Source organism: Saccopteryx leptura, chromosome 12, assembly GCF_036850995.1.
Source record: "Saccopteryx leptura isolate mSacLep1 chromosome 12, mSacLep1_pri_phased_curated, whole genome shotgun sequence".
Lineage (NCBI taxonomy): Eukaryota > Metazoa > Chordata > Mammalia > Chiroptera > Emballonuridae > Saccopteryx > Saccopteryx leptura.
Genome location: NC_089514.1, coordinates 41,003,553 through 41,019,267, shown reverse-complemented (window position 1 = coordinate 41,019,267; position 15,715 = coordinate 41,003,553). Strand labels below are relative to the sequence as shown.

The window sequence follows — 15,715 nt, the reverse complement described above, 5'->3', positions numbered from 1 at the left end:
TACTGTTTCCATGCCTCACCCTTGTTCCTTGCAGTTTTTTTCTACCTCTTGATCACTCTGACATCTCTCTCTCTCTTTTTTGTAATTGTGGTAAAATACACATAACATTAACCTGACCATTTGAGCCATTTTTAAGCATGCAATACAGTGGTATTGAGTATATCTGCAATCTTGTGTAACCTTCAACAGCATCCACTTCCAAACTTTTTCAGCTTGCTAAACTGAAGCTCCACACTCATTAAACACTAACTCTCCACCCCCTCCTATACCCCCATCTCAGGTAACATCTCTTCTACTTTCTGTCTATGATTTGCGTATCTAAGTATCGCACATAAGTGGAATGATGGGCTCTCTGTCACTTAACAGACAGAGACATTTAAGGAGACGGTGTCATTCCAAAGGCGGCTCAGAGTTTTAGAGGGCTGGGTGTGTCAGTACAGAAACTCCGGTAGTGCTTGCTCTCCAGCCCTGTGAGGCCCCACTCCGCCTTCCCCACTGCCATGCCCGCTAGCACCAGCTCACCCAATTAACTACTGTTCTGGACAGACTCAGGTGACCGAGCAAGACCCTCCCTGGTCTTCCCACAGTCCTTTACCTGAGAACAACAGTGAAGTGATTCCCTTGAAGCTCTCCCAATTTCAGAGGGCTTTTCTGATAGCTGAAATTCCCTAGCTTAAAGTTCATCAAGCATTTGTTCAAGTGGGCAAGTCTTTGCGCAGTTATTCTGAAAAAAATAATACAGAAGAGCAGAGAGGATCGCTCAATCTTGCTTGACTGAATCAGTCTTGGTAACCTCACTACAGAAAACAGTAGCTTCAACAAGGCTACGCCAAGCGGTAAGGGCGGGAGAGAAAGGCGCTGCAGCTGGGGGCGGGTGCCTCTTCATTCCCTGCAGGAGTGTTCCTTCAGCACGACGCCTGGTCCTCTGGGGAGCCTGGACCCTGGGCCATGCTCGTAAAGCTGCGTGTTGTTTAGATACTGACGAGTAATGGAGTAATATCTGTGGAATTTTCTACTTTTTTGTGAGGGGGAGGGGAGAGCAAGGGGAGAACAGCAGAGAGTAATCCCATGTAACTATTAAGATTATTATTTAAAAAAGAGTTTGTTATAATGTGACAGGGGTGGTGAACACAATGCAATATACAGATGATACATTGTAGAATTATGCACATGAAACCTGTATAATTTTGTTAACTGATGTAATCCCAATAAATTCAACAACAAAAAAAATTTTTTTTGACAGAGACTGAGAGAGAGTCAGAGAGAAGGATAAATAGGGACAGGCAGACAGGAAGAGAGAGAGATGAGAAGCATCAATTTTTTGTTTTGGCACTTTAGTTGTTCATTGATTGCTTTGTCTCATATGTGCCTTGACTGTGGGGCTACAGCAGACCGAGTAACCCCTTGCTCAAGCCAGCGACTTTGGGCCCAAGCTCGTGAGCCCTGCTCAAACCAGATGAGCCCGCACTCAAGCTGGCAACCTCGGGGTCTGGAACCTGTGACCTCTACGTCCTAGTCTGACGCTCTATCCACTGCGCCACCGCCTGGTCAGGCCAATACAATTTTTTTTAAATAGTTACATATTTTCGTCTATCAGAGAAATATCTCACTACAGAACTGTTGGAACAATATACAAAACTACAAAGAAAACAATTCATAGTTTTATCACCTACAATAAATCTGTTAACATCTAACTTTGAATTTCCTCATGTTTGTTTTTCTTAAACAGGTGTTTTATATATACAGTCAGAATCCTTCCACAAACGTGTACCTTGATGCTATCATTTAAAATGTATAACAGACTTCTGGTCAAGACAGCAGCAAAAGTAAACACAGTACTCGCCTCGCCTGATCAGGTGGTGGCGTACTGAACAGAGCATCAGACTGGGACTTGGAGGACACAGGTTCAAAACCTGGAGGTTGCCGGCTTGAATGTGGGCTCATTGGCTTGATTGCAGGCTCACCAGCTTGAGTGCTGGGTTGCTGGCTTGAGTGTGTGATCACAGACATGACCCCATGGTCGCTGGCTTGAGCAAGGGGTCACTCGCTCTGCTGTAGCCCCCTGGTCAAAGCACATATGAGAAAGCAATCACACATGTGCACAATGAACAACTAAGGGGCCACCACGAAGAACTGCAAGAACAGACGCTTCTCATCTCTCTCCTTTCCTGTCTGTCCCTGTCTGACTTTCTCTCTGTCTCTGTTAAAAAACAAAACAAAACGAAAACACACAGTACTTGTCTCCTCCAATGACCACATCAAAATAACAACTAAACTATAAAACAAAATCATTCAGAACCACCTGAAATCTGGCTGAATGGAAGTTCTATAACTAGGGAATTGAAGCTACATCAAGACTAGTAGGAGGGGTAGAGACGTGGAACTGGCTGGTCACACCCCTGTGTGGTGGATAAAAATCAAGAAGGATATCTATGTTGGGAGGTGTCCCCTAAAGAGGAGTCTGAGCCCCACATCAGGCCACCCAGCCAAGGGTTCCAATGCCAGGAAGAGAGGTCCCTGTAACTTCTTGCTGTAAAAACCAGAGGGCATTCAGGGAAAGGGAGATGGAGGGCTGCTGAAGTCCCAGGCAGTTCCTCTTAAAGGGGCCGTGCACTGATTTGCTTGGACTCACTAGCTCTGATCTCCAGTGCTGGGGCAGCAGCTTGAAAGGCACCAGAGCACATGGGGAGAAACTGAATTGTCTGGCATCAGGTGAAAGCTGGAGGAGCAGCTTTTTGCCAGACAGAATTGCTGACAGAGGCCACTGTTCCTATGATAAGCCTTCCTGCAACAGAGTCATTAGGCAGGTGCCATATCTGAGTCTTTATCAACCTGGGTCACATTGTTTTCCCTGCCCTGGTGATTCCCTGAAGCCCTGCCCCATGCAGCTTCCAGGCCTACCCATCCTGTTTCTAGTGGCTTTTCCATACAAATGGCCTGTCTTAGTTCATGCATTAGATTTAACTAAAATTTCTCAAATAAGCAGCATCTGATCTCAGCAGGCTCCATACCCCTCGCTAAGTGGCACCAGGCCCAGCAGCAGCAGCAGGTGGCCTTTGTCTGCAGCTTGGCCTTGCCTGGGCACCTCTACGCTCAGCACAAGTAGCAGCCGCCTGCAGATCACTTTGTAGCTCATGCCTGGTGGCCCTGGGCAGAACACAGGTGGTGGCTGATCTTAGCCTGCACCTCCTGGGAGGCCCCAGAGTCACTGCACTCAGGGGACAGCTTCAGACCATGTCAGAGTACCACCAGCTAATCAACTCCACAAGCAATATACTCAAGGGGTGGACTCAGCAGGTCCCAGAGCCCTGTTGATATAAGTCTTGCTTTGTGGAATGGCACCCTGCACAGCTGATCCTCCACGGTGGCCAGAGGTTGGTGGTCACAAGCAGTCCTTGTAGCTGATTTCCATGGGCATAAGTCCCTCCCAATGACGTGCCAACAGCAATCGAGGCTCAACTATAAGAGAAGGATGAACACAGACCACATGGGGAGGCACACCTTGAGTGCCTAGGTTGGACAATTGGCGAGGCTGTGTCATTGGACCCTACAGTACATCTACTACAGAAGGCCACTCTACCAAGCCTGGGAGACACAGCAGCTCTACTTAATACACAGAAACAAACACAGGAGGCTACCAAAAGTACGAGACAAAAAGACATGTCCCAAATGAAAGAACAGAATGAAACTCTAAAAAAAGAACTAAATAAAATGGAGGCAAGCAATCTACCAGACGCAGAGTTCAAAACAGTGGCTATAAGGATGCTCAGTGAACTTAGTGAGAACCTTAAGAGCATAATAAAGGGCCAGTAAGAAATGAAAGATACCCTAACTGAAATGAAGAATAGTAACGGAATCAACAGTAGAGTAAATGAAGCCAAGAATCAAATCAGTGATTTGGAACATCAGGAAGCAAAGAACACCCAGCAGAACAGAAAGAAAAAAAAAAATGAAGATAGTGTAAGGAGCCTCTGAGACAACTTAAAGCACATGAACATTTGCATCATGAGGGTTCCAGAAAGAGAAGAGAGCAAGAAACTGAAAACCTATTTGAAAAAAATGACAGAAAACTTCCCTAGACTGGAAAAAAAAATTAGATACACAAGTCCAGGAAGCATGGAGTCCCAAACAAGAAGAACCCAGTAAGGCCCACGGCAACACACATCATAATTAAAATACAAAAGGTTAAAGACAAAGAGAGAATCTTAAAAGCAGCAAGAGAAAAGCAGTTACCCACAAGGGAGCTCCAATAAGTTTGTCAGCTGGTTTCTCAACAGAAACTGCAGGCCAGAATGGACTGGCAAGAAATATTCAGTGTTAAAAAGCAAGGACCTACAACCAAGATTACTCTAGCCAGCAAACTATCATTTATACTCAAAGGACAGATAAAGAGCTTCCCAAATAAGAAAAGGCTAAAGGAGTTCACCATCACCAAACAGTAGTGTTAAAGGGTCTTTTTTAAGAAGAGGAGTGATGACAGAGGAAGGAATGGTGGAGTAAAGAGACCCTTTGCTCTCTCCTCTTGAAATTTCAACAATTTGAAAAGCTGTAACTCAGTGAAGTTGGGTGCACAGGCCCACCTGAATGATCCGCACACTGAAGCAACCAAAGGCGGGCAGGGAGTGACTGGTGGCATAAGGTGAGAATGCAGCCCCACAGCTGAACGTGCAGCTGGTTCCGTGGAAGGGAGAAACCCCATCTGTGTGACTGGCTTTCCTCCTGCCGGAAGGAGTGGAGAGATTGGGCGAGCTCTCTTAGGAGTGAAAAATTCAGAGTGGTGGCTGAGTTGGGGGACGGCAGGAGATGATGCACTGGGAGACTGATGGTTCTCTCACTGTCTACCCACAGGATGCACTGTGGACAGAGAAAGGGGAACAAACTGCAGCAACTCCCCGGCCTCCCAGACTTTGCCTCCCCACCCTTGGTGTCAGGGTGCATCAGTGGCATACCCTAGAAATAACTCTGCAGAACCGCTGTTTCCCCTGAAGAATAAGGATACTCTCTGTTTTATCCCCAGTGTGTCAGGGTGCAGGGGAGAACTGTGGAGGCCCAAGGTCAACATTGCCAAGAAAAAGAACAAAGAAGGTGACCAGACTCTCCGAGCCCAACCTACTCCCAAACATCACTGCTACACTGACAGCAGCAGCATTGCTGTATCAGCCCTGGGATTCAACAAAATTAAAACTTGTGATGCACTGCCACCTAGTGGAAAATAATAGAAAAACCTCTAGGAAGTAAACTATTAAGAAAGAGCTATTCACAAATGCTTAGGCAGAGGAGGCCACTGAATAGCATGAATAACCAAGAAAGAGATGCAATTCAGAAAGAAATGGAAAATCTTCAGAAAGCAAATATAACATGGTAACTTGAAATATAAACAACAGAGAATTCAAAATTTAAGTTCTGAAAATACTCAATGAGATGCAAGAAAACACTGATAGCCCTGGCCGGTTGGCTCAGTGGTAGAGCGTCAGCCTGGCGTGCGGGAGTCCCGGGTTCAATTCCCGGCCAGGGCACACAGGAAAAGCGCCCATCTGCTTCTCCACCCCTCCCCCTCTCCTTCCTCTCTCTCTCTTCCCCTCCCGCAGCCGAGGCTCTATTGGAGCAAAGATGGCCCGGGCACTGGGGATGGCTCCTTGGCCTCTGCCCCAGGCACTGGAGTGGCTCTGGTCACGACAGAGCGATGCCCTGGAGGGGCAGAGCATCGCCCCCTGGTGGGAAAGAGCGTCGCCCCTGGTGAGCGTGCCGGGTGGATCCGGTCGGGCACATGCAGGAGTCTGACTGTCTCTCCCTGTTTCCAGCTTCAGAAAAATACAAAAAAAAAAAAAAAAAGAAAGAAAGAAAACACTGACAGGTGGTTGAATACACTCTGAAACAAATTAATGAACAAAAAGTACTTTACCAAAAAGAATGAAACTTTAAAAAGAACCAAACAGAGCCTAACCAGGTGGTGGTGCAGTGAACAGAGTGTTGGCCTGAGATGCTGAGGACCCAGGTTCAAAACCTCAAGGTTGCTGGTTTGAGCACAGCCTCACCTGGCCTGAGCATGGGCTCACCAGCTTGAGTGTTGGATCATAGTCACGACCCTCTGGTCACTGGCTTGAGCAAGAGGTCACTGGCTCAGCTGGAGCCCCCTGGTCAAAGCACATGTGAGAAAGCAATCAATGAACAACTAAGGTGCTGCAACAAAAAATTGATGCTTCTCATCTCCCTCCCTTCCTGCCCCCCCCCCCACAAAAAAGAACCGAACAGAAATTCTGGATATGGAGAAATCAATTAATGAAATGAAGAATAAAATAACAAGCATAAGCTAATAGAACTGGCCACAGAGAGGAAAGAATTAGTGATATCAAGCTCTAAGAAAAATATATGAGTCCATCAGAAAGAGAAATGAGAATAATAGGAATACCAGAGGCCCTGGTATTCCAGTGGTAGAGCATCGGCCCAGAGTATGAAGTCCCAGGTTTGATTCCCAGCCATCGCACACAGGAGAAGTGCTCATCTGCTTCTCCACCCTTCCCCCTCTCCTTCCTCTCTATCTCTCGCTTCTCCTCCTGCAACAAAGGTTCCACTGGAGCAAAGTTGGCCCGGGCACTGAGGACAGCTCCATGGCCTCTGCCTCAGGCGCTAGAATGGCTCTGGCCTCAACGGAGCAACACCCCAGAGGCAGAGCATCACTCCCTAGTGGGCATGCCAGGTGGATCCTGGTCGAGCGCATGCAAGAGTCTGACTGCCTCCCCACTTCTAACTTCGGAAAAAAAATAAAAATAAAATAAAAATAAAAAGAACAATAGGAATATCAGAATAAGAAAGGGAGAAAGGAAAGGAGAGCCTACTAAAACTAATAATTGAAGAGAACTTCCCAAACCTTTGGAAAGAGCTAGATCCTCAAATCCAAGAAATAAATAGAACACTTCGTTATCTCAACCAAAAGAGTTCTTCAAGGCACATTGTATTAAAACTGTCAAAAACTGATGACAAAGAGCCTGACCAGGCAGTGGCACAGTGGATAGAGTGTTGGGCTGGGGTGCAGCAGACCCAGGTTTGAAACCCCAAGGTCGCTGGCTTGAGCATGGGCTCAACAGCTTGAGCGCAGGGTTGCTGGCTTGAGCATGGGATCATGGACATGGCCCCATGGTCATTGGCGTGAGCCCGAAGGTCACTGGCTTGAAGCCCAAGGTCGCTGGCTTGAGCAAGAGATCACTCGCTCCACTGTGGCCCCCCAGTCAAGGCACATATGAGAAAACAATCAATGAATAAATAAGGAAACTAAAGAGCTACAATGAAGAATTGATGCTTCTCATCTCTCTCCCTTCCCGCCTGTCCCTCCCCCCTCTGTCTCGGGGAAAAAAAAAATTAATGACAAAGAATCCCAAGGCAGCTAGGGAAAAGAAGAACATAATGTATAAAGAAGATCCATTAGGTTATCATTGGACTTCTCAGCAGAAACTCTACAAGCTAGAAGAGAGTGGACTTAAACATTCAAAGTACTAGAAGAGAGAAATTACCAGCCAAGAATATTATATCTATCAAAGCTACTGTTTAACTATGAAGGAGAAATAAAGACTTTTCCAGGCATACAGAAGCTGAGGGAATTTATCACCAGAAACACTCCCCCTTTCAGGAAACACTCAAGGGGGTTATTCTACCTGATAAAAAGAACAAAACATAACAAAACTATGAGTAAGATCTCCAACAAACTTACAAACAAAAAACATATAGACTGCTTAAAAAAAGAAGAAGAAGAAACAGGGGAAAGAAGTATGGAATACCACCAAACAAAAACTGACAGAAACACAAAGAAAAAGAATCAATGGAGGCACAGAGCTACCAGAAAACAAAAGATAAAATGTCTATATGGAAATCCCCATGTATGAATAATTACCCTAAGTGTAAATGGACTAAACTCACCAATAAAAAGGCACAGAGAAGCAGACTGGATCAAAAAATAAAACCCAACCATATGCTGCCTTCAGAAGACACATCTAAGCTGCAAGGACAAAAGTAGACTCAAAGTGAAAGGTTGGAAAATGATTCTCCAAGCAAATAACATCCAAAGAAAAGCAGGTATAGCTATGCTCATATCTAACAATGCTGACTACAAGACAGCAAACATAATCAGAGACAAGGATGGACATTTCATAATGATAAAGGGGATACTACAACAAGAAGACAAAAATACTTCTTTATATACACCAAAATATATAAAACTACTAACAGAACTAAAAAAAAAAACAACAGACAAAAACACAATCATAGTTGGCGATCTTAATATTCCACCGATAGCTATAGATAGAGCATCTAAACAGAAAATCAATAAAGAAACATCGGCCTTAAGTGAAACAGAGCAAATGGGCACAACTGACATTTACAGAACTTTTCATCCCAAATCATCGGTTTACACATTCTTCCCCAGTGCACATGGAACATTCTCAAGGATAAACCATATGTTGGGCCACAAAACTAGGCTCAACAAACTCAAGACTAAAATTATACCAACCATATTCTGACCACAATAATATGAAATTATAATTTAACTACAAAAAGAAAGTAAAGAAACCCATAAAAATGTGGAAATTAAGTAGTAGAGTACTAAAAAATAACTGGGTCAATGAAAAAATAAAAACAGGTCAAAAGAGATAATAGAGACAAATGAGTGACAAGACAATATATCAAAACTTCTGGGATGCAGCAAAAGCAATAATAAGAGGGAAGTTTCTATCACTACAGGCCTATCTCAAGAAACAAGAGAGATCCAAAGTAAACAACCCAATACATCTTAAAGAACTAGAAAAAGAAGAACAAAGGCAACTGCAAGTAAGCACAAGAAAGAATCAAAATTAGTGCAAAACTAAATGAAATAGAGAACAAAAAATATATAGAAAAAAATTACAACAAAGAACTGTTTTATTGAAAAGATGTTATTATTTATTTATTTTTATTAAGTGAGAGGTGGAGAGGCAGAAAGACTCCTGTATGTCCCCCGACTGGGATCCACTCAGCAAATTCCCTACCGTGGGATGCTCTGCCCATCTGAGGCCACTGCTCCATTGCTTGGAGCCATTATAACTATTATAGCATCTGAGGCGAGGCCATGGAGCCATCTTCAGCACCTGGGGCCAATTTGCTCCATCCAGTTGGGCCACTGCTGCAGGAGGGGGAGTGGGGGGGGAGGGAGGGAGAGAGAGAGAGAGAGAGAGAGAGAGAGAGAGAGAGAGAGAAGGAGGGTGGAAGATTGGAGAAGCAGATGGTTGCTTCTCTGGTGTGCCCTGACAGGAATCAAACCCAAGACTTCCACATGCTGGGTGAACCCTCTACTGCTGAGCCACCTGGTCAGGGTGAAAAGATTAATAAGATTGACAAACTCCTAGATAGACTCACTAAAAATAAAGAGAAATGACTCATAACAAAATTGGAAATGAAAGAGAAATAGCCACAGACGTAATAGTTACATAAAAAATCATACTAGAATACTCTTTGAAACACTATATGCCACCAAATTCAATAACCTAGAATGGGTAAGTTTCTAGAACTATACAATCTTCCTAGATTGAGTTATGAAGAGGTAGAAAACCCAAATAGGCTAATAAACAGTGAGGAAAGTGAAACATCTATGAAAAACCTCCCAAAAAATAAAAGCCCAGGACCAGATAGATGACTTCACTAGTCAATTCTATGAAATTTCAAAGAAGATTTGGTACCTGTCCTTTTCAAAGTCTTACAAAAAAGCAAAGAGGCAATACTTATTAGCACATTTTATGAGGACAACATAACCCTGATACCAAAACCTGTAAGGACAACATACACACACACACACACACACACACACACACACACACACACACACACACACACTACAGACCAATATGTCTGATGAATACAGATGCAAAAATCTTAAACAAAATAAGTTAAAACAATAATACATTAAAAAAAATAATACAGCTCTGGCCGGTTGGCTCAGAGGTAGATTGGCCTGGCGTGCAGGAGTCCCAGGTTCGATTCCGGACCAGGGCACACAGGAGAAGCGCCCATCTGCTTCTCCAACCCTCCCCCTCTCCTTCCTCTCTGTCTCTCTCTTCCCTCCCGCAGCCAAGGCTCAGATGGGCAGAGCATTGCCCCCTGGTGGGCATGCTGGGTAGATCCCGGTCGGGTGCATGCGGGAGTCTGTCTGACTGCCTCCTCGTTTCCAACTTCAGAAAAATACAAAAAAAAGGGGAAAAAATAATAATACAACACAATCAAATGGAGTGTATTCCAGGAGCACAAAGATGGTTCAACACATGCAAATTGATCAACCACATTAACAAAACAAAGGACAAAAAAAATACATTCCTATCAATGGATGTAGAAAAGGCATTCAATAAGATAGAACATCCATTTTTGATTAAAACACTGAAAACAATGGGTACAGAAGGAAATATCTCAATATAATAAAGGCCATATATGACAAACCCTCAGCCAATATCATACTAAATGGTGAAAAACTTGTTCCTCTAAAATCAGGAACAAGACAAAAATGCTAACTCTCTCTACTCTTATTCAACATAGTTCTAGAAGTCCTAGCCAGAGCAATCAGACAAGAGAAAGAACTAAAAGGCATCCATATTGGAGGAAAAAAGAAGTAAAGGTATCACTTGTTGCATATGACATGATTCTTTGTATAGCAAACCTCAGACTCCACCAAAAAACTACTAGAAACAATAAACAAATACAGTAAAGTCACAGGATACAAAAGCTATACAAAAGTTTACCACTTTTCTATACGCTAACAGTAAAACCTCAGAAATGAAATGAAAAAAAAAAACCAATTCTTTTTACAATTACAACAGAAAAATACAATACCTAGGAATAAACTTAACAAAGGATACAAAGGACCTATATACTGAAAACAACAAAACATTATTGAAAGAGATTGAAAAAGACACAATGAAATGGAAAGATAGTCTGTGTTCGTGGATTGGAAGAATTAACACAGTTAAATGGCCATATTACTGAAAGCAATATAAAAACTTAATGCAATCCCCATTAAAATCCCAATATCATTTTTAAAAGAAATAGAACAAAACATTATCAGATGTATATAAAACCACACACACAAAAAAAACCCTGAATTGGCTATGGCTAGTTATCTCAGTCAGTTAAGAAAGAGCATCATCCCAAAACAAGGTTTTGGGTTTGATCCCCGGTCAGGGCACACGTGGGAAGCAAACAAAGAATGCACAACTGAGTGGAACAACAAATGAATCCTTCTCTTCCCCTTTCTCTCCCCCCCTCTGTCTCTCTAAAAATCAATAAAAATAAAAAAAAAAAGACGCTGAGTAACCAAAGCAATCCTGGAAAAAAGAACAAAGTTGGAGGTATCACACTACCTGACTTCAAATTATACTACAGAGCCACTATAGTCAAAACCACATGGTATTGGAAGAAAAATAGACACACAAACCAATGGAAGAGAATCAAGAGCCCAAAAAGAAAATCACATTTTTTAAAAAGGAGACAAAAACATACAATGAAGAAGAGAAGATCTCTTCAATAAATGGTGCTGAGTAAATTGGAAAGCCAAATACAAAAAAAAATGAAATGACTAAGTTTGTCCCCATTCAGAAAAATCAATTCAAAATGGATCAAAGACTTAAAATATATCATATGATCTGAAACAATAAATTACATAGAAGAAAAACAAAGATACTAAACTTATGGACTGTGGCTGTAGAGAACATTTTATGAATTTGGCCCCAAAGGCAAGAGAAGTAAAGGCAAAAATAAATGACTAGGATTATTATTAAACTAAAAAGCTTCTGCACAGCAAAAGAAACCAACAAAACACAAAGGCAGCCAACCAAATGGGAGATGATATTTACAAACAACAGCTCCAAAAAGGGGTTAATATCCAAAATTTATAGAAGTCACAAATCTCAACAAACAAATAATCCAATTAAAAATGTGCAGAGGGCCTGACCAGGTGATGGCGCAGTGGATAGAGCATCTACCTGGGATGCTGAGGACCCAGGTTTGAAACCCTAAGCTCACCGGCTTGAGCAAGAGCTCATCAGGCTTGAGTGTGGGCTCACCAGCTTGGCCATGGGGTCACTGGCTTGAGTGTAGAATCATAGACATGATCCCTGGTCACTGGCTTAAGCCCAAAGGTCACCGCCTTGAAGCCCAAGTTTGCTGGTTTAAGCAAGGGGTCACTTGCTCTGTGGTAGCCCCCCAGGGTCAAGGGACATATGAGAAAGCAATCAATGAACAACTAAGGAGCCAAAATGAACTGATGCTTCTCATCTTTCTCCCTCGTGTCTGTCCCTATCTGTCCCTCTCTCTGTCACACACAAAAAAAGATTCATCCATGTTGTAGTATGTATAAGTGCTTCATTCTTTTGGCTGAATCATATTCTATTGTCTATTCCTGAATATACAACAGGCATTATTTCTGAATTCCCCTGGCAGAGCAGAAAGCAAGAGCTATACTCAGTTCTCATTGGTGTGGCTACCCCCACAGAACAGATGAAATGGAGTTGACAATGTCATCACAAAACTGTTCACAGTTTTAATTTTGATAACCCTGGATTGAGCTTTTTTGGTTGTAAATTCATTGCAAATTCTGTGAATAACTTGAGAATACCAAAACCTCACTGTTAACACCAGGAGCTGACTTGAGCAGCATGTTGCACAAAAAGCCTTTAATAACAAAGCCAGGGAAATACTGGCCCAGGCTCAGAAAGGAGATTGGCAAAGAGAGGCATGAAAAGAAACAAATCATTCTCAATGAGGCTGTTTCTGCTGGAGACCCTGTTAAAATTCCTAGATGACTTTGGAGAGTTGCATGAAGCCGAAAAGAACTGCAGCTTATCCCCAGGACTGACCAGTTCAGCAATAATGAAATCCTTGATTGACAGAGTGGGGTTATCCTGTTTGACAGTTCTCACGGGAAAGGTCAGTCTCCCCCACATCACATATTCATTAGGCAAACTAAAGCTGCGTCAGTGAGACAAGTGCCATGTACTTGCCAAAGGTCAGCATTTAGGTGTCTAATGTAGTTTCTTACAAAGTCAACAGGCAGACAGACAGAGGCGGCAAAGGTCTGAAGACAAATCAGGATCGTGATCAAGTGTGACACCTGGTGGCTGACCAAGAAGAGAAATAAATACCTTCACTTCAAAGAATTCAAAAACTTCACATCATATCATACAATATAAAAGGAAGTGCCTTTTTTTTTTACCTTCAAATTAGCAAATAATTAAAAAAAATGTCCTAACACATGCTTGGGAGAATTCTGGAAAAGCAGAATAAAGATGCTAAGTACCACCTTTCTACAGGACAATTAGGCTGTGCTATCAAAAACCTAAAACCTAGGATTTCACACTCCCTTTAAACCAATTAACTCCACTGCTAAGATGATCTTAAAGAGGTCATCACAGATGTGTGCCAACATTCAGCTACCAATACATCATAATGAAAGTGCGTATTAATAGCAAGAACTGGGAAACTGTAAACATTCAAAAATAGAGTAATACATAGTTCATAAATTAGGATATATCCATATATTTAAATATCTTTTGCCATGTAATAAAAGGATTTTATTAACAGGGAAGGAGATGCATTATTTCTTGTTCACAAAAAAAAAGGAACACACTTTATATAAATACTTTGGTTTACAAGGAAAAAAGACTCCCCACAAAAAGTATACCAAGCTATGAACTAGGCATGTCTGAGGAAGTATAATTATGGGAGAACTTTTATCTTCTACCTGGTTTCTTCTATGTTGAAGACCAACCTAATGAACTTAAATTTTAATTTAGGTGAAAAATTCACAGAGTCAGCCAGAAAGGACAGGAGTTGACCATAATAATATTTTAGATACCAAAGAGAAGGCAATAACTTAACAACCTTCTGTGCCCCACATTCTCAAGCCTGAGCCCTCAAGCCACTGTTGCTCCCCCACTCTTTAGAGCAGGGGTCCCCAAACTACGGCCCGCGGGCCGCATGAGGCCCCCTGAGGCCATTTATCCGCCCCCGCACTTCCAGAAGGGGCACCTCTTCCATTGGTGGTGAGAGGAGCACAGGATGCGGATGCCGCAAAGCGCGGCGTCGCTCAGGTACAGTACTACTTCTGGTGACGTGGAAGGCACGCCTCACAGCTCTGGAAACACGTCATATCACTTGTTACGGCTAGCAGTGACAAATATGAAACCGGACATCGACCATCTCATTAGCCAAAAGCAGGCCCATAGTTACCACTGAAATACTGGTCAGTTGATTTAAATTTACTTGTTCTTTATTTTAAATATTGTATTTGTTCCCGTTTTGTTTTTTTACTTTAAAATAAGATATGTGCGGTGTGCATAGAGATTTGTTCATCGTTTATTTTATAGTCCAGCCCTCCAATGGTCTGAGGGACAGTGAACTGGCCCCCTGTGTAAAAAGTTTGGGGACCCCTGCTTTAGAGTTTCTGGCCAGTCCTGGCCCATTTTCCACAGAGGTTGTTTCAAATTTTCACATTTTCAAGTTCCCTTCCCCACTCCTGCCCCCTTCACTCTCAACAGACAACTCCACCATCCATGAGTCACAGGAAGAAAAAGATCAGGCAGGAAGGTAGGCACACTGTTACCTTCAGGTGTTTCCTCCTGCTCGCTCTTTCTTTTGTTTTTATTTTTAATTTTTTAGTTTTTTTTATGTGAGAAGCAGGGAGGCAGAGAGACAGACTCCTGCATGCACCCGGACCAGATCCACCTGATAAGCCCCCTATGGGGCAAAGCTCTGCCCATCTGGGGCTGCTGTTCTGTTGCTCAGCAAGCGAGCTACCTTAGTGCCTGAGGTAAGGCCATTGAGCCATCCTCAGCACCCGAGGCCAATTTGCTCCAATCGAGACATGGCTACCGGAGGGGATGAGAGAGAGAGAGAGAGAGAGAGAGAGAGAGAGAGAGAGAGAGAAAAGGGGGAGGTTGGAGAAGCAGATGGTCACTTCTCTTGTGTGCCCTTACCGGGAATCGAACCCAGGACTTTCATACACTGGGTCAACGTTCTACTGCTGAGCTAACCAACCAGGGCCCCTCTTCCTCTTTCAAACACATCCATGTTCACACACACCACTAGTGAAGCCACGGAGGCAGCATACTCGCACTCTGCTTTACTACTGCATCATACTGCTGTCCCAAGGCCAAGGAAGAAAGCATGGGAAAACTCTGACAATGCAACCAGGGTTCAGTCCTGACATCAGTTCAGGTGAATCAGAAAAATGCTGAAAAAGAAGCCAGGTTGTAGGGGAGGGGTAAAAGGAGATGCCATCTCAAATCCATTATGAAAAGACAGGGGAATTACACGTCAATATATGGATTTATTTTCAGTGGGGATAGCAAGCTCAGATGACTTTATATTTAATTATAGTAAAATCAACACAAGGTAAACTGTACATACTAAAAATGTACAAGTGGTAACACGTTAATAAGCCCTGAAACCTAATGAACACGTGCATCAGCCCAAGTTTCCCTGCCCCTTTACCTCTTCCTCCCAGCCTTCCTCGCCCAGCGTGCGCCAGGATGAAGTCTGTCTCCACAGAGCTGGTGTCATCCTTTCCCTTTTACCTGCACTAGACTGACTGGGCTCAGAACCTTATTCTCCCTCTTCAGAACGTGCCAATATTCCCAAGATCTCCAGTTTCACCTGTATTGCTTTACCCACAACCCATAACCCTGCCTCTAAACACAACTCCCCCTGT

The 15,715-nt window shown here is 43.1% G+C and overlaps 1 protein-coding gene across 2 annotated transcripts in view; it reads right to left on the bottom strand.

Annotated features, from left to right (window-relative positions):
* PUS7 (pseudouridine synthase 7) overlaps window positions 1–15,715 on the bottom strand; it is an 82,961-nt gene that overhangs the window by 17,622 nt on the left and 49,624 nt on the right. For both annotated transcript variants that reach the window (XM_066354343.1, XM_066354342.1), the window contains exon 8: window positions 596–724. In XM_066354343.1, coding sequence (XP_066210440.1) covers window positions 596–724 — 129 coding nt within the window. The remainder of the gene's footprint in view (window positions 1–595; window positions 725–15,715) is intronic.